This window comes from Lonchura striata, chromosome 15 (assembly GCF_046129695.1).
Source record: "Lonchura striata isolate bLonStr1 chromosome 15, bLonStr1.mat, whole genome shotgun sequence".
Classification (NCBI taxonomy): Eukaryota; Metazoa; Chordata; class Aves; order Passeriformes; family Estrildidae; genus Lonchura; species Lonchura striata.
Genome location: NC_134617.1, coordinates 7,695,185 through 7,721,644, shown reverse-complemented (window position 1 = coordinate 7,721,644; position 26,460 = coordinate 7,695,185). Strand labels below are relative to the sequence as shown.

The window sequence follows — 26,460 nt, the reverse complement described above, 5'->3', positions numbered from 1 at the left end:
TAGATTTTACAGTCATAGAAGGGAATTCTGCAGTCACACCAAGTGAATATACTTCAGTCCCATTTCCAATCCTGACAGGTAACATTGCAACCAAAGTGCACAGCAGTACTATCACTATTATTACACAGAGCACCAAAGACACCTTAGTGGCACTAAAAATCTCAATTCAATACTGGGTTTTACTCTTAAAATCATAAAATAAAAACACTGAATCAAAAAGAGTTATTACCTTGAGAAAGTTGCATCAAATGTATGTGCAAACTGCCTGGAATAACTGGCTCTGGAAGTTCTTGAAGAAAAAATCTAAGAAGGCTAATAGCTGAGGGTACATCCGCTTCTTTAACCAGGTCCACATCTTCTCCATTATCATATCGTTGCCGGAGCCACTCCACTGTCTCAGCATTCCCATTGACTTGGAAAAGTCCTTCTTGTTCCAGACCCCCTGAGTCAGAAAAAAAAATTGCAGAAATAAACTTTTAGCTCTGGTATGGACAAATATATCAGAAAAAATACTGATAATCAGCTATGCACAATTCCCATACTGACTGAAACATTTTCTGGGTAACAGTTTTGCACGACTTCCAGCAGTTCTCTTCCCAACACACACATTTTGTGCCCAGTAACAATAAAATAACAAGGGAAATGTTAGCAGTACCTAAACCACAGCATTTCCTATGAGGTGCCCTGCAGAGCTGACTACATTACTGTTGGCTAGAAAACAGTGATACACATAACAGAAGGAGCAAAGAAAGGAAGTAGCCCAAATCAACCAAATTGCATTCATCTGAATAATTAACTTCAGAAAACAAGTACTCTTCAAACCCCACAATCTATTCTATAAGAATAACAGTGAAATATATTATTTTAAATACAGCAAGGTGATACATACCATGTTCCTCAATATAGTCCACGACATGGCGGACTATGAATGGAACCTCATTGTCTGGTTGCCCTTCTTGCTGCAGCTCATCAAGTGGAATTCCAAATATTTTGTTAGCAAGAACAGAGTTGCAGTTACTCAAGGAAGGGGAGGAGCTCTTCCTCATATCTTTTTGCAGCCAAAAATCAAAGCTGTCTTTTCTGTCAATAGGAAAAATTAAAAGCAAAAGACCTACTTCAATGTATGTTTTTGAAAGCATTAATCTGTGATGCAAAGTGTTTTAATTTCCTAATGCAAATACTCTCTAGTCTGTCTCCATCCGTTCACTGCTTTAATGGACAGTTCTGTAATGACTCCAAACACAGTTAACTCAATAAATTACTATCCCGGATGTGTTCTGTCCAAGCCTCAACAGAGGACTGAGAAGAACACATATAGCAGCAAGAAAAATGCAGAAAATTCTAGTTACCACAATTCTAATTAAATTCCAAAGTATTTTGGTAGATTCCTCAGTACTTTTTCTGACAGTATTTAGTTGCCAGGCTTTCAGAACTCAATACAAAAGCCTCTCAACAGGAAATGAAACTAGTGGATGACACCAAACCAAAAGCCCAAGTTTCAATTATATGAAATGATTAAGTATTTTGTGATATTCAACTGCACTGTAATAATTTTAAAATATACTTGGCATTTTCTGGTGTACATAATAAAGCTTTCAATGCCTGCATCAAATTAAAATTTTTACTGAACAGAAAACCCCCAAAGCTAGTTTCTAGATGTTCAGTGATACCATTCTATCATGCAGAAGCTCAAGCTTCACTTGCAAGTCTTTGCTTGATAAAGGATCTAGATAGATAACAAAGAGCAGTGTAAGTCAGGCTGTAATCCTGTCAAAACCAAAATATTTCTTCTAGCAAAGAAAAAACTGGCCTTTCAAATTAAATAATAAAAAGAAAACATACTTGCTTAAATGCAAGCAGTCACTTTGACAGAAGCTGGCACACAGAACACGAAGTATATGCTGTTAGTCAAAGCACTGCAACCAAACTAAAGTTCTCTGTTTACCAAGAGGTAAATTCTAATAGATTAGACATTCTGAAATTCACACTTGCTTTTTTTTTTCCCCCCAGCAAAAGAAGTTAAGAAACCCACCTCAGAGTACTTAAACAGCCGAGTTTGAAAAACGCTTTCTGCGCCAGCTGCCCTCACTGACCAAGCATTCTTTTGTCATTTATGGTTGTTTAAGATTATGGCAAAAGATCAGCCTGTAGTTCCTCATTGAAGAATAGCAGAACTCGATCAGTACTTCAGCAGTTAATCTGAAAATAAGGAAAATATTATTAGATCATAAAGTTTTCAACAGTTTTAAACTCAGTCAGGAATCCAAACATCAGGTTAGAGGAATTCTTGTCAAATCATCAGTTTCTTGTTCTGAACAAGAAAGCATACAGACCACATTAGCACAGCTTATGAGAGAGCCCCCCCAAACAGCAAATCCTTCTTTTCACTTATGAGTTAACCAAATCTGAAGTTAAAGTTAGCATGGGACATCTAAGTCTTAACAATTATGAAATAATTTGCAGACTCATTCAATCCTCTTCCAAAGAATCAAGGAGGGCTAAGTAGGTTACACAGAGTGTTTTAAAGTACCTACCATACTAAAATATTTAATGGCTATGAAATTTTTAGAAGGCTTTCAGGCACTGGTCTAATACAACATCTTTAAACAGCAAGACCCAAACCAAAATCCTAACTAAGGAACGTTTACCATCAATCAGTTTTTGATGGTACTGATCATATTTTCCAGGAAGTTGACTACATATCCTAACTGCCAGTTCAAAGTCCAAGTGATCATCAGGTCTGGATACAGGAAGCAACTTCCCCCATGTCAGATTCCATAGAACCACCCACGTTTTTGCCACCTTTTATTTAGAATCCAGATTATCTGGACATTTTTCATGTTCTTAGCTCTCAAAATAGCTACAAACCACAGTAAATTGCCTTTATGATTTTCTGTGGTATTAGAAGTTTAAATTGCAGCTTCATGGCACAGTGGAGCCAATGTAATACCCAGAATCAGTCCAAGGTACCGGTTTTAAATAAACTCAAGCAACTGTGACTGAGCAAAACAAGCTTGTGACATACACATAACCACAACATTCATCACCAAAACTAGATCATAAAGAGGCTTTCCACAGCTTCAAAAAATTCACTGAAACCTTTTGTTTCATAACTGGAGATTGATATGACAGCCTGGAGACAAGTACCTTCCTTTGCTCTCCCACACCAGCTTCTGTTCCACATCATGACAAATAAACTTTATCTTCACTTGCAAATTACTGACGACCAAGCCCTCTGGTTTCAGTACCAAAATGCCAGACCATTCATTAGCCTATCACAACAGGGGCCAGAATACTCTCAGTAGTTTGATAAAGCAGTTTTCCTGCTCCCAACCCTCCCAAAACTGCCTCCATGTGCTAAGGGAGTTGGCCATAAGCTCTACATAAGACTGCTTCCACCTCCTCAGCATTTTCTTGCATTGAGACCTAGAGGAAAAAATATTTCAGCCTTAAAAGTGTTTAACTGCCTATTGCCTTGTATTACACACAGGTTGTAAATCTGTTAAATCTCACACAAGTGAATCCTGGTCTAAGATCCAGGTGAGCTGACAACAGAAAATGAAGGGTAATATTCTAGTCAATGGGGTTTTTTTTGGTTTTTTTACCCTATCACATTCAAATCTGTTATTGCAAATTCTTGGTTACTAAAAGATCCTCCTACTAGATTCCAACGATGAAGCAGTTGCAATTCATGACTCCCCCCCTACAATTTATGGAGGCCGTGTACAGCTGTTTTTCTTACTGTTCTGGTATTTTAAATGAAAGTCAACATAGTCTTTGCACGTAAGTAGATTTCAATCAATCCCAATATAGCAAATTTTAAAATATGAAGTTGCACAGTATTTTCTCAAGCTGTACCAAAGTCAGCTTGTCCACAATGAACCAGAAAAATCTCACATTGGCCAGCAGTGGGGTTAAGGGCAGATGGGAGAAAACCTTTGATGGATCTGCCACAATGCTTCAGGCTGACTTGCTAAAACCAAGAAACAAACCTTCAAAACAAACATCACCTAATAAAAGACCAAATTATAGTAACCACTTCTTTATAATTCCACACTAAATGAACAATCTTGCAGCCCAGCTTTCTCAGCAGAGGCACCTTTGTGCTTAGTTCACTGACATGAAAGCTCAGCCACTTTTGCCAGGTGCAGCAGATGAACAGGCTGCCTGAATATTAATTTCATTCAAGAGGCATGAAAAAAAGAAAAAAAAATACAGACTTCTATTTTAACTGGCTTGGCAACATAAAAATGAAGCTGAAACAGCCTGGTTGTCTCATTGTTAGAGCAAAACTGGATTTACAACCCAGGTTTATACTTTGAAGGATGTTTTATATGGCTTATTATCACCTAGAAAAATAAATGAAAGCCTCATTTTCACCCTCTCGGACACACACACACTTTTACACACATTTCAATATATCATTATACACAACAATTTATTTTCAGAGCATTTCAATCTTTTCCCTTTTAGTTCAGGCTTTGTTATCTTCACAGGTTGTGATACAACTAATCTGACATTTAGCAAATCTAGAAAGAGCTAGAAATTCTGAAAGTTATTCAACTTTCAGCAAGCTTTATTTCCTGCTATTTCCAACATCGTAAAAAACTGTTAATAATTAAACATTTTATCTTCACTTTTTATATGTATCAGAAGCTTTCCCACTTGTCCTCCCTTGACTCAGGAAGTGCAGCACGTCACTGCAGACACACATGGGATCTAGGACAGGACATGTAACCTTCAGGATTATTTCCAGAGTCTTGTACAAATTCTAAGCAATGCTGTGGAGTTTTTTTAATACTTTTTTTTTTTTTTGCCCCAGTCAAACAACTCAGGAAACAGGAGTTAAAACACTCAGTCAACTCTTTCTACTTTTGCCCCCATTATCCTGATCCTTTTTGAGCACACACTTCTCCTCATAATTTCATTACCAAAATGCTTCACAAGTTCTATCAAGAAAAAGACAAAAAAGAAAAAATAGCAACTAAAAAAAAAACCCACAGAAGAAAACTACCTAGCTTGAGTTTAATTATAAACATTCTGGTTGCATTTTTTTCAATCTACTTCCCTCCTTGTTACTACAAACATTTAAAAACATCCTTAAGCTAAAATCATGCTCTACAAAACAATGCAGGAAAGTAAAAATACACCTTATTATAACCACATATTACACCACAATTGTACAAGAGACTGAAGAAAACTTACTATGTCCTTTGCAACATGTTGAGCCCAACATCTTAAATGAGGGTAAAACACAGAGTTTTGTTTTGTATTGTGGATTTCAGTGCTCTCTGGCATTATTTAAAAATTTTTGCTTTGCTTTTTTTTTATTAAGGCAAGTTCTTCATAGAGTCTGCTGGGAAAACAGCACCATAAGCTTCATTTTGCCATCATAATAGCATTCACTTATCCTGGCAACTTGAGAAGTATTCACACCCACACATGAAATGCCACAAAAAAACCCACAGAATACATGGCTAACTGTTAATATTTGAGGGATACACATGAAAATTTAGACTTACATTTAATTCAGCTTTTACACTCATGACTGAAGTACAAATAATATATGGGCATCATTTTAAATTAAAGTCCTCAGGGTTCCACCACCTTTTCATAAAACAAAGGAATGAAGCAACAAGTAAAAATAAACAAAGAAAGGCTGCAAGCTGAAACTGTGCCATAGGAATGAAAACATTAATTCTGCATGTAGAATGTCTGCCACAAGTCTCAACTATTTAAGCAATTATTTTATTTGCTCATTTTATGTAGCAAGAAATTCATATTGTCTCTGAAACAAACCCAAAGCTAACACTGACTGCTGTTTTGCTCTTTTGTTTTTAATATATTATTTTGTGGCATTAGCAAATATCACCAGTGAATATGTTTTTTTAAATACATAAAAGTAAAAACTAACTAAGATTTTTAGTAGGGAAAAATATCAACAAAATGGCCTGTCCCAGCTTCCCAGGAAACACACACCTCAACTTTTTTGGCTTTTTCAGCCTGCAGTGCTGTGACCCTGTGAACCATCACATTCCTGCAAACTGGGTCCTAACAGATCACATACACATCCTGCAGTACAAAGAGATCAATGCTCTTTGTCTGCAAAAATTGTTTAAAAATAAAATGCCACAAAAAACATTAGCATCCCAAAATGTTTGATTTCTTCTTCTATATTTGAATAAAAAAATAATGTATTATGTTTACTTGTATGACTTCCAGCTAGACAAAACCTGTGATGTCCCCCCTGGATGCCTACAGCAAACATACTCTTAAATCCAAATAAAGAATTGATTTTTTGGCTAAATTCAAAGTGATCCAATTTTAAACAGATTTTCTAAGAATAATTTCTAAATGATGGCCAAAACTTAGGACCCAGATTCTGAGCTGGAATCACAGGAACTCTCCTCATGACATCACCCAGAGGCAGCTGCCAGGCGAGGGCAGGAGCAAGAACCTTCCCTGGGAAACCTCCGTGCCCCAGCTCACCCAGAGCCACTCGGCAGCTGCTGAGCTACATCGATTTCTGTCTCCAAAAAACAGCAACCAGCACTCGTGACCTTATTCTTAAGTTTTGTTGAGCTAAAAGGAAATCAATGTTTTGTAACGTTATGTCAGAACTGTAACAATTAAAACTGACTGATTTTTATGCCATTTGTATACTCAAATTACTGTGAGCATTCCCAATGGATGAACTGGTTTTGGGCAAAAGAGCTTTTCCTCATCCGATTTTCAGCTTTTGTTCAGCTAACAAGTGAAAACAGAGTATTTTGCTTGTTTGAAATAATCCAGACAAAACTGAAAAGATGGCCAGGCTGGGAAGGGGATGTGGCTTGGAGTAAATTTATACAAAAGACAAACTGAAATAAACCCCACAAACAGAACTCTACCACAAAGCCAGGACACAGAAAAGGACAAATTTGTCTCAAGAGTACAGTAAAAGACATGCAGAGATGTGTGAGTGCTTTAACAGACACAGAACATCCTCCACGTAAAAAGAATAATCACATTTAAGTACTCATTAATACATTTTAGTAGTCAAAACAATAATTATTTAAAATAAAAGTTTTTAAACCAGCAAGATTAAAATAGACTATTAAATAGTCTTAAAATACACTCTTAAAGCAAGATTTCCTCTTTTTGACTGAGTGAAATCAGCTATCAAGAGGTATTTTAGGTATTTTAGTCACAAGTCTAGACTGGCAAATCAGACAATTGGGCTCAGTTATTATTTTAAATTTAATAAGCTGGTCTTATTAAGAACACAATCCCCATCCCCATTAAGGCATGCTTTAAATTAGGTATAACTACAAAATTTAACTTGCAGTGTTGAAGGAATCCATGTTACAATAAGTATCTTCTCAAGCAGATGTGACTTTCCTGCTCCCTTCGTTTCTCATGATGGTTCCCAACTCTTCAGTGCCCTGTTTGCTTTCTGGTTAAGTAGGAACCAGAAGAAAAGCAGCTCACTGCAGTTTTGCACACAATCACAAAAGGAGTCAGCAGAAGCATGAACACCAGCTCTAATTAATGAACTGTTTGCCTGTGTATGCCTTCACATGTGCATTCACACACACACTAAACCTCATTGCTACTAAGCAGAAATTCTCCATCGTTTGCCACCAGCATTTCTAAGATAGTCTCAAAAACCACTCAACTGACAAAATACTGGTTTTACTGACACAGCACGTAGAAACACAAAAAATACAACATAAGAGTTAGTGGAATGCAATTCTAATGCAATTTTTGTTCCCTGGGAATGTGGCAGCAAGCCCTCTAATTTACAAATTAGAAAAATTTAAATTAAGCCTTTATGTTGTTTCCATGCAAAAAAGAAACAAAACACCTCATGAAAACTCCTCTGGAAGAGATATAACTAAAACTAATGGAATTTTTTGTTGGCTTTTTTTATTTACAAGCCATGAAGCCATAATATTGATTAGTATTTCTTTTCCTGTCATTAAAGTTTAGTCTACAGTTTCAGCTGACAGAACCTGATCACACTGTCCGTGAAAAAGCCCATCGTTCACAGACCTTCACAAAAGACAGAGCCTATCTATTAGAAAAACCTCCACTACAGTGACTGATTTAAGCCTAAAAAAAATTCTACACTTTTAAAGAACAAAGCTGAGAGATCATCAAAATGTTAGCTGGTTTCGATAAGCAAAAATAATGTTTTCTATTCACTGACTAGATAAAATCCAAAGGCTTTTTAACAGCATTACAGCTACTTATAGTCCTCCAGCTACAGTAGCAAGAAAATAAAACCATCAGCTATACCAGAAAAAGTAGATGTTTGCTCAGGGCCTCACACCCACCACCACACACTGCCAGATTTGCTCTCATATGCTGCTGCCAGTGCACATGTGCAGAATTCTAAAGAAACTTCCTGCTCACACAGATCCCATCACACTCTTAACAACAGTAGTTAATAAATAAAAAGGCTTTTGTATCTTGTGTAACAGCTAATTATATTCATCCTACTCGCCACCCCCCAATGCAAAGCTCTACTCCACCAACCACACACATCTCACTGCCCCTGCATCAGATAATGCAGAACTTTGGTGCAATGGCATTATAAAAGTCCAGTAAAGTAACAGACAGGAAGAAATTATCAGCAAAACTATGCAACTTGCAAGCTTCACGTTATAAAACCAAAGCAGTTCAACAATTGTCATTGCTGCTAAAACAGACTTTGGAACAGAAGTCAAGCTATCTCAGAGACACCAAAAAAGCAAACTATAAATATATAATGCATTTAATTCATTATACATAAGTTATCCTATTACATACATTTATCATCAGTTTGTTCCTCCCCTCCCAAACAGGTAACCAGAAATACACACTGCAACTCAGCAGATCACAAAATGGTTCACAGCCCCTTTGCTATTGAAACACTGCCTCTGTCAGAACCTTGAGCACGTGCCACCAAAATAAAGGACAGACTCAGCACCCCCACTGCAGGAGAAAGACAAGACAATTCAATGAAGAGTTCAATGCCGCAGCAATGATTCTCTGAATTTCAAGAGATGGGGAAAGGGAGGAAAAAAAAAAAAAAAAAAGTCTGGTACTGAGGTCTCCCATCAAAATTTGATTATGACTAAATTTGAAGAAATCACCTGAAATCATAAGGTTAAGAGTAACATTGCAAACTAAAATTAACTAACCTGATTATATTTCTAGAGTGCCAAGACAACAAAAGATTTCATTAAATGTAAAGTTCAACAGAAAGGGGAGAAAACCTTTCAAACATACAGACTTTAAAAAGGATATAAAGGAAGAAAGAACGACATTCATAAGATTCCAGCTCTCACCTTTTCAGTTTTGTCCATGTATTATTATCCTACACAGCTGAGCACAAATTTTAATCCTAACACACTGCAGGGAACACTGAACAGAAGAGACACATGAGGAGAGCTGCCAGCAGCACTGGAACCTGGACAATCAGTGCAGGGTTCCCACCAGATACAGGGCTCAGATCCAGCAGATGCCCCACCCAAATGTCCTTAGAAATGTCCAAACAGTGAAGAAAATAAAAACCATTTAAACCCCACTATAGAAAAAAGCCTCTGCAACTACAGTCTTTGTTACAAGCTGTTCGAGCACAAACATATAGCCCTATCTGTATCTTAAGCTCATATGGCATATTTTTCTTTTTTTTTTAAGACAAATATAAAGGATTTCATACATTCACAGGGGAAAGACCACAAGAGTAGAACTATTAGTATCACAAAAGAACTATTTTCACTTATCAGAATATGGGTCTGCAAAATATCACCCATTTCTTGTAGCAAACGACTCCACCCATATGTTGCAAACATAACAGGTTTTGACCTTCTAAACTATGTTTTTAAGACTTCAAAACAAATTAGCTCTACAGAAAAAAAAAGCCTGGTAGAAGATGCAGTAACAAATATACTATGTTTTAGGGTGCAATAATCCACAGAATTCACTTGAACTGACTGAACTTCTACAAATCTGAAGAGCTGGCTATCAAGCCAATACAAACTGTGAAGATAAATTTGAATTTACCAAACCTTGAGACAGCTAGTCATTGTCAAACTTTTTGCAGGTAAAATCTCTCACCTTACAGAAAGTAATAGTCATCATGACTGAATTGCTCAATTATACTAACTTTCCAGGGAGCAATGGAAAATTCTTGTATTCTCTGCCTAAATCCAATTTTGACAAGAGACATAGAGCTCCTCTGCTGAAAAACTGATAGAGGCATCACTTTACAAACTGCATGACAAGTAACAGCCTCCCTCTTCCATAGCCCTTCAAAGAAGATTTAATATTCCTTCACTTCTGTATCTCCTCCTCATATGTTTTGGATAAAGTGTTATTTTTCAGTTCTTAAATAACAGTCCTCACGTCTGAAATGACCAATATATATACAACTAGGCCTGCAATGCAAGGAAAAAAGTTTTAAAAAGTTTGCCATCCTTCATCCTTCAGATGCAAATGATGACCTGCTCTGCACGTAGTTAATTCACTCCCACCTAAATGGCCACTGGATTTTTGTGTACTAATATGGCAGTCAGATTAACCTGGTGCTATGCACGGAATTAGAAGAAAACTTGAAGCATTCTCTTACCAACATCACTTCCTCTTCCATGTAGCTACAGCTTCTTTTGTGGGGGATGGGAAAAAAAGGGAACCACCACACAAAAAAAAAATAAAAAATCCAAACTAAAAAAACCACCTCAGACTTGGCAGGTTTTTCTCATTTCCAGTGAGCTCTGGAAAGGGCATCACTGCTCAGCTGTAACATTTGACAAGTAATCTAAAGGCTGAGTATCAGAAAAGGAAAAAACTCTACCCCATAAAGCCTTCCCACACAGCAAGAAGGGACTCAAAACTTTCTGATGTCTGTTCCAAACACACAGAATATTTCTTCAGCCTCGCCTGCTTTTGCAAATATGCCATTATGTACATTAGAAAGCAAAAATGCTTCACTGCTTGCACAGGTTCTCAGGGTATGAGCCACACATGACAAATGTTACATTAAGTCTTCTAATGAGTGTGAGAAGATCCTCCAGTGTTCCAAGCAACACAAAAATGAAGTGCCCAAACTAACATAGAGCAGATAAAAACTATCATTTGCCAAACTCAGATGTTTTGACATGTTGTTCATGTCAAAATCTGCACACAATAAAAGCTACCAGGAGCCCCTCCGAGCCGGCTTCCTTAAATGTAACCATGGGACACTCTACTTGATTGATTTTTCTAAAACAATACTGTAAATTTCCAGTCTGATGCTTTCAAAACACTGAGGTATTTAATTCCTTATTGTTACATAGTTGAGACAAGGAAAGAATCCCTATGGAGCCAAACAATGTATAAAATACAGACAAAGAACATTAAAACAGATTCTAAACATCTTCAAGTCTACGCAACAAAGAACACATAAAGCAATTGACTAGTAATGAGCAGTAAAAAAAAAAAGAAAACAAATGAAATAGTTAAACTGCTTATAATATAAACCAACAAATCAGCTTTCTTTTCTTTTTATGCTGCAGATTAAACTGCATGGAAGACAGGAAAACTTCAAACCCGAATGCTAATCCAGTTTAACAATTTGTTCTAAATTCACAAACTAACAATTCCATCCCTGAGGACATTCAGGAACACATGTCCATGAAAAAATAAACAACTGTGTAGTTTTTTAAGTATTCACTTTCTTTTTTTTTTTCCTTTTTAACATGCAAGAGTTATTACGTGGTATTTTCTTTCTTCATCTGTTACCTCTTTTCCCCATCTTGAGCCTGGCAGCAGTAAGAAATTTTGTAAAAATTTCTCAAAATGCAGCCAGACCAAGGAAGTTGAGAATAAAAGAGCTGCACATTAAAAGCTGGCGTTGCAGTATGTGATGGCAGGTTTTTTGTTTTGGGGTTTTGTTGTATTTTTCCAAACCTTGAAGGAATTGAAGGAGCAGCCCAACACCGGGACATCTCATGCTAAAGCTACTTTTTGATAGCAAGAAACATTTCCACGCAAATCCCTGAGGAGACTCCATAACAATGGAAACCCACAGCAGCAAACCCTTCGGAAAATACATTTGGTCACAGGCTGGGGCGTTCAGATGACCCAGCCTTCTTAATGCCAGCGCTGCTTTCGTGACCACAGGCGATTTAGTGACTGCCCTTCTTCCAACTTTGGGACCAAGCTGGCTGTCAGGGAGCCGCGGGGCTGCTGCTGTCAGCGCGCCAAGGCCGCTGGCAGGGCTGCTCGGCGGGAGGAGGGCGCAGCCTGGGCGCGCAGCTCCCGGAGGAGCCGGGTGTCCGCGCTGCCTGCGCGGTGCCCCGGCACAGCCCGGGAGACGCTGCCGGCCCCGGACAGCTCCGGCGGGCGCCGGGCCGGAGCAGCTCCCGGGAGCAGTTCCCGGGAGCAGTTCCCGGGAGCAGCTCCCGCGAGCAGTTCCCGGGAGCAGCTCCCGCGAGCAGTTCCCGGGAGCAGTTCCCGCGAGCAGCTCCCGCGAGCAGCTCCCGCGAGCAGTTCCCGCGAGCAGTTCCCGCGAGCAGTTCCCGCGCCCCGCTCGGGCCGCTGCCAGAAGGTTCCTGAAGCGACACCGAGCGGGGACCCCCGCGCATGCGCCCCGCGCCCCTCACCGTTGCCGGGTGACTCGCCCTCCCCGCCGTCCTCAGCACCACCAGCAGGTTCCTCCGCCTCTTCCTACCCCCGGGAGCCGGCGCGGGCCTCTCCTCGCCGCTCCGCTGTCCTCGCAGCCCTCCTCCGCCGGCCGCTGCCCGCGCCGTGTGCCGCGGCCGCCGCGCTGCCGGAGCCGACGCCGTCCGTGCCCTCACAGCCGCTCCGAGCTCCGAGCCGCGAGCGGGGGGTCCCCGACGGCAGCGGCGGCGACGGGCGGAAGTGACGCGCTGACTGACAGGTGCAGAGCGCGCGCCCCCCGCCCGCCTCCCCCCGGCGGTCACGTGCCGCGGGGCGGGGCGGGCGCTGAGGGCGGGCGGGACCCGCGCCCTGAGGGGAGCGGGCCGGGGCCGGGGTCGCCCCGAAACTAACGCTTTCCTCATGTTCTGGCTCGCACCGCCCTGTGCCGGCTCCGAGTCACAGAATCAAATAGCTTGGGGAAGATCTCTGAGCTCATCGAGCCCAGCCTTGGACCGAGCATCACTGCGTCCACCACACTAGGGCACTGAGGGCCACGTCCGGTGTTTCCTTAAACACCTCCCTGGACAGCCCATTCCAATGTCCGATCACCCGTTCTGTGAAGAAATTCCTTCTCCTGTCCGACCTAAACCTCCTCTGCTGCAGGTTAAGATTCTCCTTTCATCCCAGAGAGTGACCACGGCCAGTAGTGGCACCAGGCAGGCTCGTACCCTGCTGGCTTTGGTTGGACACAGGAGAAATTTCTTCACAGAAAGAATGATAGGACATTGGAACTGTCTGCCCAGGGAGGTGCTGGTGTCCCCATCCCTGGAGCTGTTCAAGAGAAACCCGGACACTCAATGCCATGGCCTGGTTGACATAAGTTGGATTTAACGACCTCAGAACTCCTTTCTGGCATAATTGATTCCAGTTTTGCTTTTCTCATAACCATATTAAAATATTTCCTGTAAATCTTCTGAATTGAAGCATCAAGAGCAATCACTGCCAAACATTTCCCAAATGTTAAGCATGCCAGAAGTAATGAAGTGCCCTTTGACAAAGAGCTAATGCATTTTGAAACACAAAATTTAGCACCCTTAAAGTGAGTGAGCATAAGTTAGAGAGGAGATGCAAGCTTACACCCGAAGTGTTAAAACCAGTGCCTGGCAGTCTGTGGTTCCCACATGCCACGCTGAAACTACAACAGCTTTTTCTGTCATGCAGTGCCAGCAGCCATAGGTGGTGGGTTTCATAAGGCATTTAAGGAAACTTGGATTTAGTTAGTAAAAATCCTCTCAGGAAAAGCTTTTTTTTCTCCCATGAAAAACTGACAAAGAGTATATGAAAGGGGGAAAAAATTATACAAGCAGTATGGGATTAATTGAAACCTCAGTATTTTCAATACCTGGGAGGATTTTTTTCAGGTTTTCCGGCATGGATTCTGAATTTTATCTTGATATACATTTATATGACTCGTTAAAAGGTTTTGCATTTAGAATCCAAAGATGGGAGAGTCACAACCCCACAGTAAATTAACATGGGTTTAATCAGATCAAAAACTCTCTTTTCCTGCTGGAAGCCTTGGTGTCATTAGGAGGTAGCACACAAACCAAATAAAACGTGTAGGGTTGGGGGAAATGGCCTTTCAGGAGGTCTGTGTGTGCTCTCTGTCTGTTTCCACAGCAGACTTCTCCATTTGAACCTCTAATAAAATTTCCTCGCATCAGGATGAGGTTTCTGAATTTGTATTTTGTATACATAGCCGTGTTCTTTCTGATTCATTTAGCCTCATCAACAACAATAAAGATACTGAATCAGAACAAGCTGGCAATTTTGTTGATGAAACATGGGGGAGAGCGGACTCCAGCTGGCTCTTCAGCAGATCCATTGGCCAGTTGACAGAAATAAAACTGCAAGAAACCTGACACAGAAAGCACACACGGTGAGAGGAGACAGGCAGCAGAGGCAGGCACTGCACAGCACCTCTTTGCTGGTTTTGAGTCCAAGGCAGTGGTTTCTCTCCTCTGAAGCTGGTTTTGAGTCCAAGGCAGTGGTTCCTCTCCTCTGAACTGGCTCTGAACACACCATTTCATTGCCAGCTTATCCTACCTCCTTTCAAAGGCTTCCAAAGCTCCTTGCAGGGGGCAGACATATGCAGTCCCAGGCTGCCATTTTAGGCTTTTCTGCTCACTTTGTGTTCTTGCTGTCTACTTGAAAGGTTGTGGACAACCCAGGAGTCACAGAGTCATAGAATATCTCAAGTTGGAAGGGGCCCATAAGGATAGAGTCCAACTCTCTGCTCCTCACAGGGCTGTCTAAAGCTAAACCATGTGACTAAGAGCATTGTCCAGATGCTCCCTGAACTCTGGCAGGCTTGGCGCTGTGACCAATTCCCTGAGGAGTCTGTTTCAGTGGCCAACCACCCTCTCGGTGAAAATCTTTTCCTTATGTCTAGCCTGAACTTTCCCTGACACAACTTCATTCCATTTTCTCAGGTTCTGTGACTGGTCATTGAAGAGAAGATCAGCATCTCCCCTTGCCTTTAAGGGAAGCTGCAGGGTGTGATGAGAGCCCCCCTCTGTCTCTTCATCTCTGAGCTGAACAAATGTCGTGAGCTAATCTGCTCTTTGTAAGAATTTCCCTTGAGACTTTTCACCATCTTAGCCTCTGTCTGGTGCTTTACCCATATTTTCTAAGATAGTAAATAGAGAAAAGAGGCAACAACTTAATGAGTGGCTGCATGGTTATATCCCCAAAATTCAGCTGTTGAAAGCATCTGCCTCTCAGATCACTCCTAAACATCACAATAGAGCAATGTCCATTAGCTATTCCCACTGCATTTTCCACTGTCTCAGGCACACCTGAATTATGAAGACAGCATTTCATATTCCTCCCCCTCTGGTGCTGTGCAGGCTGTGGAGCTTCCAGAGCCTCATTTCCCACTCCAAACGCAGGGCACATTCAGAGCAGGGCAGGGCTGCTGTCCTGCCATGTGACACAGCACTGTCACCCCATGTCAGGAGGTGTGACGCTGCACTCCCTGTACAGTGACACAGCCCCAGTGTGAGGCTAATGAGGCTCATTGCCCAGCTGCTGCACAGCTCCAGGAGCTTGGCAGGTACAAGTGGTCAGCATCTGGCTCTTGGGACTGAAGAGCCAGAGTGCCGTGGCATCCCTGTTTCATCAGTAAATCCATGTCCAGAGCCACACCATGAATGGGGAGCTATTTCTGCAGCTCAGTGTGTTTTCTTACAAGTCCTTGCAGAGATTGACTGCTAAGTGCTTACAAAGTAACTCAGTAGATCTGAAATAATTGCTAGTGTATTTCCCCTGTTTTCAGGAAAAGCTATTCATAAGCACAAATTACTAGTGCCTATATGTGTCACAGAAGAGCTGGAGCCATGTTTCCTTCATGTATCCCAGTTCCCATCATGATCTAGTATAGTTTGAGAATAAATATTCTCTGAAGAATTTAGCTTCCAGTTAAGTCTACTTCCAGCAAGAGCCCTGCATTACACCTCATCAGAAATTGAAGAAACTGAAAGGAAAATATCCTTATCCCAACTGTGCTTGCTGTTGTACAAGGCTTAGTAAAAACTGAGCTAAAATACTCCAGAAGTTAAATCAGCTTTGCAAAGCCATAGAATCCTTGGAAGGTTGATAGCCTGCCATGCAATTCCTTACCTTCATATTAGGTTATTACTAGGAGGAAATGGGAATCTGACACGTAGCAAAACAAGACACTATCTGTTGTAATACCTGTGTATTATATGCCAAACAGTTTTTCCTGAAAATTACCTGTATGTCAGCAAAGTGTTTGCTTTTGGGTTTAATTGTTCACCTACAAATTATTTGATACATTCTTCTGAACTTGGAATTGCTCAATTTTTGCTTTAAGTGGATCCTATTCATATCTTGCAAAAAATATTGACGAGTCATTTTAACACCAAGGAAGAATTAGCAAACCCTTTCCAACTGGATGCTCTGCAAAACGCTTTCCTTTCCTGCATATTTCATCCACAAACAGACATGTCCCCAAGCTGAGCCTTTACTTTATTCTTCTCCAGCATTGTAGCATTTTCCAACAAACATCGTGTTTCAGGATGCCGAACACATGGCACTTGGCCTTGCTGAACATCCATAACTCTCATATCAGCAAGTATTCAGTTGTTCTAATTCATGGTGTCCAAAAAGGTACCTAAGAATCAAAGTTAATTTTTAAAGCTTTGCCCTGTATTAAAAAATGAGGTTTCACAACACTCAAGCAAACAGGTTAAAGAATCTATTTTATAGAAACTCAAACTCCAGCCAAGAGAAAACCATTCATCATTTCAAAGACTGTCAGCCATTACTAGACACATATGTAAGGATTTCTTAAAAACTGAATTCAGTATCAAAGGCACATGTTCTGCATAAATGTCAGACATTTTTACTCATTTTTCTACTAGAGTTCTGTGATTAAAATAAACATTTACAGCATGAGGTTTTTTCCCCCGCCCCTGAACATTTTTTGGATCTGAATCTTGGTTTTAGAAGATCTGTCTTTAAAGCAGAAATCTAGGAATATGGGTCAAATATGTCTTTTAAGGCTTGTTCATATTTTAATTGCATGGTTGCAGACTTAACAAGAGATAATTCTTCCCTCCTTGAAATTCAAGACATCGAAAGGTTAATTCAGTCTTCTCAATTCCATTTCCTTCCGTCTGTTCCCCTTCCCACACTCCTCCCCACCCCCCATCTGTAGACAGCTGAGTTATTTGAATTTTGTGCAAGCTAGTATTCATCCAAAGGGGAAAATCACTCAACATATGCACCAGGCAAGAGAAAATTGCAGTACTGCACACTTGCATTTTTTACTTCCTATTTGCTTTCCTCTGCATTCACCAGCTTGGGCTGTGGACATACACACTCGTGCCCCAAGGATAAAGTTAACTCAAATTAAAGCTTGTGTGTCCCCATGGCTGTTGAATTCCCAGTCTTTGCACTCACGTGGAATCTGTGCTGAAGCTGCTGTGGTGCTTTTACCTTGGGTTGAGGAAAGGCTACAGTTCCTGTTACCACAATTTGTCAGCTGCCAACACAATCACTCTCTGCTGCTCCCATGTTATTTCATGGTGTGGTCACTCATACTCAAGGTACACTAACTCCAGAGGAGTCACTTTGACAGAGCTCAGGTTAACCCAAGGATGAAGACAGAGCTTTAATCCAACTGATTTTGGCACTTTACATACAATTGCAAGGAAAAAAATCCATAAAGGTACTCATTAAAAATGTTCTAGTTTGCTCAGATTCTGAAGAAAGTGATGTTCACTTCAGATGCCAAGATAGGTAAACAGTATCATCTTTCTTTATTCTCTTTTTCACATTTTAAAAAGAAAAACAGTGTCTAACATAAAGTACTTGCAGCTTTCATGGAAAATGCAGAAGTTAACAGATGGGGAATTCATTTATTACCATTTTCTTACATAATTGTTGACCTTGTACACAACATGTAATACCTATGTGTTTGACTTACACTGTATAACAAGCTTATAAAATTGGAAAATGATTTTTGGAAAAGATGATGATATACAAGTTTTTATTCTGTAAATTGCTCAGAATAATCAGCTAGAAAAGATAACTTAGCTGCCTTTTCTGTTCCTTTGCTTCAGCAGCCTTGTGTCCTTAAGCAACTGGAAAACTTCAGGGTTTATCTTCTCCCCAGACATAAAACCACTCAAGCTACCACAAGTCCCAGGCTATTGAGAGTGGCATCACAAAGTTCTGGTGAGGTGCCCCTGAAAACTACATCCATAGCCCTGAGTCCCAGGAATGAAGAATTCCTCATGTCTGAGCTACCCCAGCACAGATTGTAATAACAGACCCACCTATTGTCCTTTTTTCTCTGGACAAAAGGAAAATCTGAAGTTAACATAAAGTTAGTATACCTCTGGATTTTATGATTTTTGATCTGTCTTCTGGATTATGTTGGTTATCTATTTGCTGCACAGTGGGTGCCACAATTTGAATGGTAATGTTTCTCCTCTGTGAAGAAAAGAAAGGGAGAATCTCAGGAGTGGCTAAACTGAGAAAGGCATGTTTGAGCACACTCCCAGTACTCATCCAATATTTCCCCGTCTTGCTCCTTCCCTAAATTGCTGCTTGCAGGAGATGCTTCTGTCCAGAGACAGAAAGGAAATAAAAAAAAAAAAATACCGTTAAAGACTCAAAGTCACAAAGTCATACTAAACTTGTGTCTCTAGACCAGTATTCATCACAAACTGTCATGTGCTCTGTAGCACTAATGTGACTAACACATCACATGCTTCATTCCCCACCCTGGCTTTGGGGAGAGAAACCTATGTATGGACATTCTGTATTAATTCTACTTTTTCCTTTAATAATTCATGCACTGGTCAACACATTTTGCTGGAAGGAGCCAGGCCAGAGCCAAGTACTTTGTGCTGGAAGACGTGCTTTTTGGTCAGTTCTTGAGAAAGCTCTGTTGCAAGAATCTCCATCTGGTTAAACTTTGAAAAATTCACCCCCATACCAAGTTTTATAATATAAAAAAAGAAAAAAGAGAGAGAGGAAATTTCTACTCCCACTAGCTTATATTTTTTCCTTTTTCTCTTTGCTGCAACAGGGCTTCTGTTATAGACTTGTCTGAACTCCTGAGCTATTTGGAAAACATGGGGTTGGAAAAAATAGCCCAAGGAGAAAGACTATCTAAAACTGCTTCTCCTCACCCCTCATCTTCTGCATGTGTCTACCCTCATGGTTCAATGGTCTTGATAAGGAAAATGAAACACCTTAGGTAATGATAAAATGTCCAGTGTAAGACAAGTGTGGAGTATTTACTGACTGTCAGTGCAGCATTACAGCAGAGTCTGCCAAAGAGGGATCAGTGCCTTCCTTACACCCCCAGCATTCATTGTCTCTTAGCCTGGGAACCTGTCTCCGTTCCCAAACAGGGATATTTTTTTTGGCAGCAAGATGGAACAAAAGGCACAAAGAGAACTAAGAAAACCCTTTCAGTGAAGCTGTAGTCTTTTCTTTTTCCTATTCCCCTGAGGATGGGAAACCTTCTTAGGACAGCTCGTAAGATATCCAATCCTGCTACCTGCCTGGAAGGTGCTCAGTGCTCACAGGGACCTACAGGAATTAGGTCTGTGCAGATTCCAGCCCAGATTTCAGCCTTGACAAATTGATCCCCTACCTTTAGCACCCAAAATACCACAGCATTTTGAAAATGAAATCACTGTTATATTTGAGTGGGTGTGTTATTTCGAGACAGCGCTAATGTGATTATAAAATCAGTTGTGTCAGCTTATTGGCTCAGCTACAGACATGGATCTGCTCGAGCGTCTGTTCCTCTACCCAGCTACTCGCCTTAGGGTGCTTTGTCCCCCCTCAGCTCCCCAGAGAAATAGAGACCATTTGGTTCCCACTGCTGCACTGAAGAGAAAGAAACCCCTTCTTCTGGCAGTTGCCCACCTCGTCTCTATGAAACTTGGCATTTCCAGAGCACCTCTTGTGCCAAACGCGAGCACAGCATCCCCCAGCCCGCTAAAGGCTACACCCCATATATGTGTATGTGTGTGTATGTATATATATATATATATATATATATATGTATGTATATATATGTATATATATACATACATGTGTATATATGCACAGGCTGGGCACGCTTCTTCCAAGTGACAGTAGCCAAGGGAAAAGGTCAAGTGGCAGCAGGGTCCAAACCTCCCAGCTTCACTTTTCAGACTCTTCACTTGAGCTCCCTCTAAATGTTTCCTCTCACCTATTACCGAATCCTGGGAGCAAGTGTTTGTTTTTCCTGCTGCTCCGTGGGTGTCTGACAGACTCGGTGCCTTGTGCTGCCAGGCACGGTTTAATGCTGTCAATGGCAGGTGACTCACTGGTATCAGAAGTGTCAGTCCTGGCAGGTTTGACTCAGTCCTTCAACTTTTGGCAGAAAATTGAAATAAAATAAAGTTTCCATTGTATAAGGCAGCTTTTCAGGCACAGCCATACCAGTGTAGCTTTATATGCTTCATGTGTAGAGCATCTCTAAAGATTCTATAGTCTACATGCTCCACTGGCTTCCTGGTTTTTCACATTTCTATACACTTAATTCTTTTGCCTCTGTGCAACATGAAGAAAGTTGAAGTTTTCATTGCAACCACAGTCTTCCCAAGGCCAGGTAAATGCCATGTTCCCTTTACTGAACAAAGTGACTCTGAAATCCTGCAATTAAAAGCCTAACAAAGAACAGCTTTGCTGCTCATACAGCAAAAATATTTCCATTACTAGTGAAAGGAAAAGGCATTTGAGTAAGATATTACCTACCCATCTTTACCTCAAAGTATGCAATGCCCTCAGGCCAAATTCCAAATTTTCCATATGTAAACTGCATCCAGCTGTGTGTGCTGCCATGAGTATATAAACATGAGGTTTGAATCCCACATGAGCCGTATTTGACCACAGCACTGAATTTACAAGCTACAGAAACTTGACAGGCACTTTATGCAATGGTCAAGATGTTTGTTATGGAGATGAGTATCTCCTGATTTCAGCAGAGTGAGAACATGTAAGTTCACGTCATGATGCTATTTGGCTCAACACTGTCACAACTTCCTCACAAACCCAACCCAATATCAATTAAAACTTGGTCATTTTCAGCCTAAAAACCCAAACAATTAACCAAAACTGTTTAAGTATTAGGTTGGACAATAAATTGGGCGATTAAAGTGGTAGTGGTGGTGAAAACAAGCATTCTCACCCTGTCTTAGCATGTTTAGAAGAGCCTGAGCTCTGCTGTGGATCCTGGGGGCAGAGCCTGTGACTGGACACAGACAATCAAAAGTGAGGTTCTTCTGCTTTGCTGTTCTGAACACTTTGCTCTCTGCAACTGAGAGAACTTGTGCTACTCTTGAAGTTTAAGAGGTTTTGTAATTTTAGTCTCTCTTCATAATCAGAATTATAATTGTTATTTTTAAAAATGGACAAATATTTAAAAAACTGAAACTCATTAGCTGCCTGGATTCATGAATCATTCAGATTATGTTTTAAAGTCTTTTCTGATCTAAATCTGGTGTCCAGCCGAACAAGAGGTTAATGCTCTCTCTTTAAACAGACACAAAGGCTCTTCAGTGCCAAATCTCAGCTTCGGTTTACACCAAATATTCGCCCAGTGGCTGCCTTCCTGCTTTTTCCCAGGGGGTTTCAGTCAGGAACACAGCTTTCTATTTCTGACAATTGGTTGGATATGTGGGATGGAAGCAAAGGAACCGAGTCCTGACATTAAACATGGTGCACACACAGAGATTTGGTGTGGTCAGTGCAGATGCAGAGATAACCGAGCCAGCCTGCACAAATCCCATAGGCTGGGAGAAACCTTTAAGATCAAGTCCAACCACAAACCTGTTCATTGTTTTTAGTTTAAACAAACATTGTAAGAGGTCCTTCAGACAAATTTAAGCACATTAAAACCATTTTCTCCATGCACACATATCAGACTCAAACCCACTCTACCTAAGCCTGTGGTGCCAACAGAAAGATCCACAGGCCTTCCAGGGGCTCTCAGTCAGCTGAGAGACATCTCTGTCTCTCTGAGCTCACTGCTCAAGCTGCCTTACAGTCAGTAGAGAAAACTAGGTACTCCTAGGGCACAATTAATTTTATCTCAACTTCATTGCCTCCCTTCTGACTGCTGTTCCAGACAGGAATTTCAGGTGGGGACACTGAAAGGTACACAAGAGGAAACCCACACCAGTATCCAGAAGGATGCACACAGGCCTTTGCTCCCTGCTTCCAGAACTGTGGGAGGCACCAGCAAGTTAACAGGTACCAAAACAGGGACAAGCAGAAATTCATTGTGCATCCCTTCAGGACACATTCCTGGATGTCACTGTGGTGCCTGGGCTGTGCTGATCTCAGACTTGGCCCTTGGTCATGGCAGTCACACCATGGCTGTGCTGAGAGCCCTCCAGAGCCCCAAGCTTGTGCCTCTGCCAGCCTGGGCAGGCAGGGATGATCCCCAGGCGTGTTGCTGAATGCACCTACAATCCCCTCCTCAAAAAACTAATCTGGCAGAAGCAACTCCCAAACCTCAACCTTACTCCAAACTTCAGCACTGGGAAATGGTGGGAAGGGAAACTTCAATGTGATTGTCATGGTAAATGAAGAGAACAGAAAAAAAGAAAAATCAAGATGTGATTTGGCAGTTTTCCATGCCAGTTTTCCCATTTCCCTCCCTCATGCACTTTCTGCAGGAGCAATCTGTCCTTTCCCTAAACGCTGAGCAATCCCAGCACTAAACTAATCAATATTAATAGCGATGGGTTCGGGAGGGGGGAGGAGGGGAGAGGAGAGGAGAGAAGAGGAGGGATTACCCTGACCTTTTTCAACTCACACTGCCTCAGACAGCCACCAAGCAGCTGAAGAGAGAGCAGCCAGACGGTAATGCCATGTGGTTTTAGTAGCTTTTCATTTTTTAAAACATTTTTTCCTTGTGAATATTTACTCTGTTGTCTCAGTGCAGATAGCAATGAAATGTGATTTTCTGCAGGAAGGAAAAAATTTCATTATATCAGCCATCTCCGGGCCACGCATTGCCTTGATGGGAAACTCCACTGAAATAAGGGAAATAATGCCCAGGCTGGATTTTAACTTGAATTTCTTAATAAAAGGAGGAATTGGATTAGGGAAGTTTTGACAGGTGAAATGCTTGTGTGCTTTGTGGAATTCTCTTTATTATAATAGAGTATAATCAAAGCCATTGAGCTGTGACTGGGATATGGAGCAAGAGCAAACAAAGGGCTGGGGGAACCAGTCCTCTATTGTTATGCTCAAGTGTCCACAGCAGCTCAGAGGATGGATGTACTCAGAACAGGGGGCTCAGAACGAAAGACAAATCCTATTGATTAAAAGAAAATCATATTTGAATCTCTTTGTTCCTGTTGGATTTGGGGTTTATTGTAGATTTTTCCAGTTAGCAGCATTTCTTAAAATGTAATGTTTATGTCAGAGGGCACTGTGGATTACTGGCAATTAATCATTGTCTCTTTATTACAGATTATTCTTGTTGCCATGTGTAAAATATGATTTTTAGAAATTATATCTGAGAAATCTAGAGAAAATTCTATTTATGTGTTTCCTCTTCTGCTCTGAAAGAGCCAAGCCTCAGGGAAAGGTCCCAGATTGAGTGTTAGGTTTGTGGAGGTTTTTGAATAAACATTTTTATGGTATTTTCATATTTTTTCTCTTGAGGGGAAAATGCTTTGCAGATGGCTGGTATCACAGCACTAGCTAATGAAGCCATGGGTGTGTTTTCCCTTTCTTTGTCAGGACCCATCATGTCCGACAAACCAGATTTTGCAGAAATTGAAACATTTGACAAGACCAAGCTGAAGAAGACAGAAACCAGAGAGAAAAATCCACTGCCCACTAAAGAAAGTAAGTGCTTATGAGGCTATTTGAAGTATGAGTAGCAAGGACATAATCCATATTGCAGTTCATATGCAAAATGAATACTAATCACAGGATTACAGGCTCAAACTCATCCCTGACTTTAAGTGGGGATAATACTAAGACTCTATACTGGGCTTCCAATGATATCAGTAATTATAACCAGCAGTGCATTTTGTCTGAAAAACCCTTTCTGATGGGATTGCTCTTGCTTCTGCTGAAAGCAAGACAGTGTTCCCACTGGGTGCTGGTAACAGGATCAATCTGTTTGTAATGACCTTGTTACCAGCCCCTCTGCAGGCACAGGGGACCCTTTGCCCATCCCTGGCAGGCCAGGCAGCATCCCCAGAGGGTGCTGGGCTCTGGATTTAGTGTTATCAGGCAGATGAGCTGCTGCCTCCCACTGGTACCTGCTGTCAGCCCTGGGCAGGAGAACCTCCAGGCACCTTCTCTGGGAATAAGGCTGCAAGCAAAGCCACCATCATCCTCATCTAACAGGCAGTCTTCCTCAGAAAAGCACCCCTGAGCTTTTCTCGTGCAGGCTCTTCTCCCTTACACACTGTGCACAGGCAGCCAGATAAAGCTGTGATTGATGTTCAGCTTCAGATATGAAAAGAGCATTTGGAGCAGATTTTGTGAGCAGTTTCCTTCAGAAAAGAATTGCTAATCACCGTGGATGTGTGTGCTGATAGCCATGCACACGCACAGTTTCAACGTTACATACCTGGTTTTCCCTTGGTATACCTGGTATTACCCTTGCCAATGCTAAAGCTGTAAATACAAGAGGGGCTTTGCACACCATGACCTGCTGCCTTCTAGCTATGCAGATGTGGGAATGAGTTGTCGTTTTCAGGGTAATCAAAACAACCAATTATGGATTTAATTCTCTGGCTTTGAGTATGACCATAGAAATTGGTATCCTGCAAAACCATTATCATTGAATCACAGAATGGTTTGGGTTAGAAAGGACTTTAAAGATCATCTTGTTTCAACCCCACACCACGGCCAAGGACACCTGTCACTAGATCAGGTTACTCCAAGACCTCCAAACTGGCCTAGAACATTTTCAGGGATGGGGCAGCCACAGCTTCTCTGGGAAACCTGTGCCAGGGCCTCACCACTCTCAGAGGGAAGGATTTCTTTCTCACATCTAATCTAACCCTGCCTTCTGTCAGTGTGAAAGCCATTCCCTGTTTTTCTGTCACTCCAGGCCCTTGTCCAAAGTTCCCCTCCAGCTCTTTTGTAGCTCCTTTAAGTGCTAGAAGGGATTCTAAAGTTCTCCCCAGACCTTTCTCTTCTTCAGGCTTTACACCCCCAAAACTCCCTCAGTCTGTCTCTATAGGAAGGCAAAGTTCATTGTTCATAAACAGTAAAGTTCATTGATGGTGTTTTTGTTTCCTGTTTTTCTGCCAGCTATCGAACAGGAAAAGCAAAGTGAAAGTACAGCCTGAGCATAAAATTGAAGATGTGACTGCTGCTTCTTCAGTGGGGTTTTGCCTTCTGAGTTGTTTTATTTTTGTCCCTCCCACCCCATATTTGTTGCCCATTTATTTTAGGAAGCATTTGTTCATTTAATGTTCACTGAAGAAGTTTGTTTTGTGTTTGTTGAAGAAGATACTATGTATTTGTATTCTTAAAATTATAATTCCAAGTTCTGTATCAACCCCATAAAAAAAAAAAACCAACAATTTGCATAGAAATTGTTTTCCTAAACCTCACAATAAACAGGTTTCTTCTGACCAACTGTCTTTGAGCCTTGCAGAAATCGAGCTTACACTGCAACTCTTATTAACATCCTTCCCCCTCTGCATTTCGACAACAGCTCAAGAGTTTGGGCAGGGTTACCCCAGGCACTCACAGGCTCCATGGCTGGAACACAGCCCCTCTCCATCACCTGTATCCTGCAGAATCCCAGAGCCCTAGATGGCACCAATCCACAGGAACCCTCCTGACCGCCTTCACAGCAGCCTGGAGACTTCACCCCCATCCCTTGTATCACTCAAGGTATTTCTTGGGAACCCTGAGGGACAAACTGTGTGTGCCAGGAGCTTTGAAACCCCCAGCCTGGCAGCAGGCATGGGTAAGAGGGGAAGCCTGCTTCAGTCTTGTCCAGCAGTAGGTTAGAGTTCCAGAGACAAACACCCACTCACAAATTCCATGCCAAATTGATGGCTGGGCTGAGGACATATTCAAATTAACATTCCAGATAAAGAAAAGGGCTACAGCACCCTCTCCACAGCTTTTTTAGCTCTCTAACTTTCTAACTTGCAAAGATCCGGTCAACCTTGTGATAACTGCAGCACAAACACAGCCTTTGGCCCATGTCATACCAAGCAATCCAAGAATGAGGGAAGGTGGAAGGAAGAAAGAAAATTAAGTATTGCATTCACTTTTATGGAT

The 26,460-nt window shown here is 41.4% G+C and overlaps 2 protein-coding genes across 5 annotated transcripts in view; one reads left to right on the top strand and one right to left on the bottom strand.

The window, feature by feature from the left end:
- FAM13B (family with sequence similarity 13 member B) overlaps positions 1-12,872 on the bottom strand; it is a 44,417-nt gene extending 31,545 nt beyond the window's left edge. For all 3 annotated transcript variants that reach the window (XM_021552265.3, XM_021552267.3, XM_021552266.3), the window contains exons 1-4: positions 12,612-12,872; positions 2,033-2,199; positions 890-1,080; positions 230-442 (exon numbers count right to left, since the gene is read on the bottom strand). In XM_021552265.3, coding sequence (XP_021407940.1) covers positions 230-442; positions 890-1,046 — 370 coding nt within the window. In that variant the 5' untranslated portion in view covers positions 1,047-1,080; positions 2,033-2,199; positions 12,612-12,872. The remainder of the gene's footprint in view (positions 1-229; positions 443-889; positions 1,081-2,032; positions 2,200-12,611) is intronic.
- A 10,013-nt stretch (positions 12,873-22,885) lies between these two features.
- Positions 22,886-25,799, top strand: LOC110482711 (thymosin beta-12-like). Of its 2 annotated transcripts, XM_021552162.3 has the most exons (3): positions 22,886-23,052; positions 23,941-24,048; positions 25,474-25,799. In XM_021552162.3, exons 2-3 carry the CDS (start codon positions 23,949-23,951, stop codon positions 25,509-25,511), a joined length of 138 nt encoding a protein of 45 aa, XP_021407837.1. In that variant the 5' UTR covers positions 22,886-23,052; positions 23,941-23,948; the 3' UTR covers positions 25,512-25,799. The 2 variants fall into 2 exon arrangements, with proteins under 2 accessions (XP_021407837.1, XP_077642881.1); XM_077786755.1 differs by lacking the exon at positions 22,886-23,052 and having other exon boundaries at positions 23,880-24,048.
- The last annotated feature ends 661 nt before the right edge of the window (positions 25,800-26,460 follow it).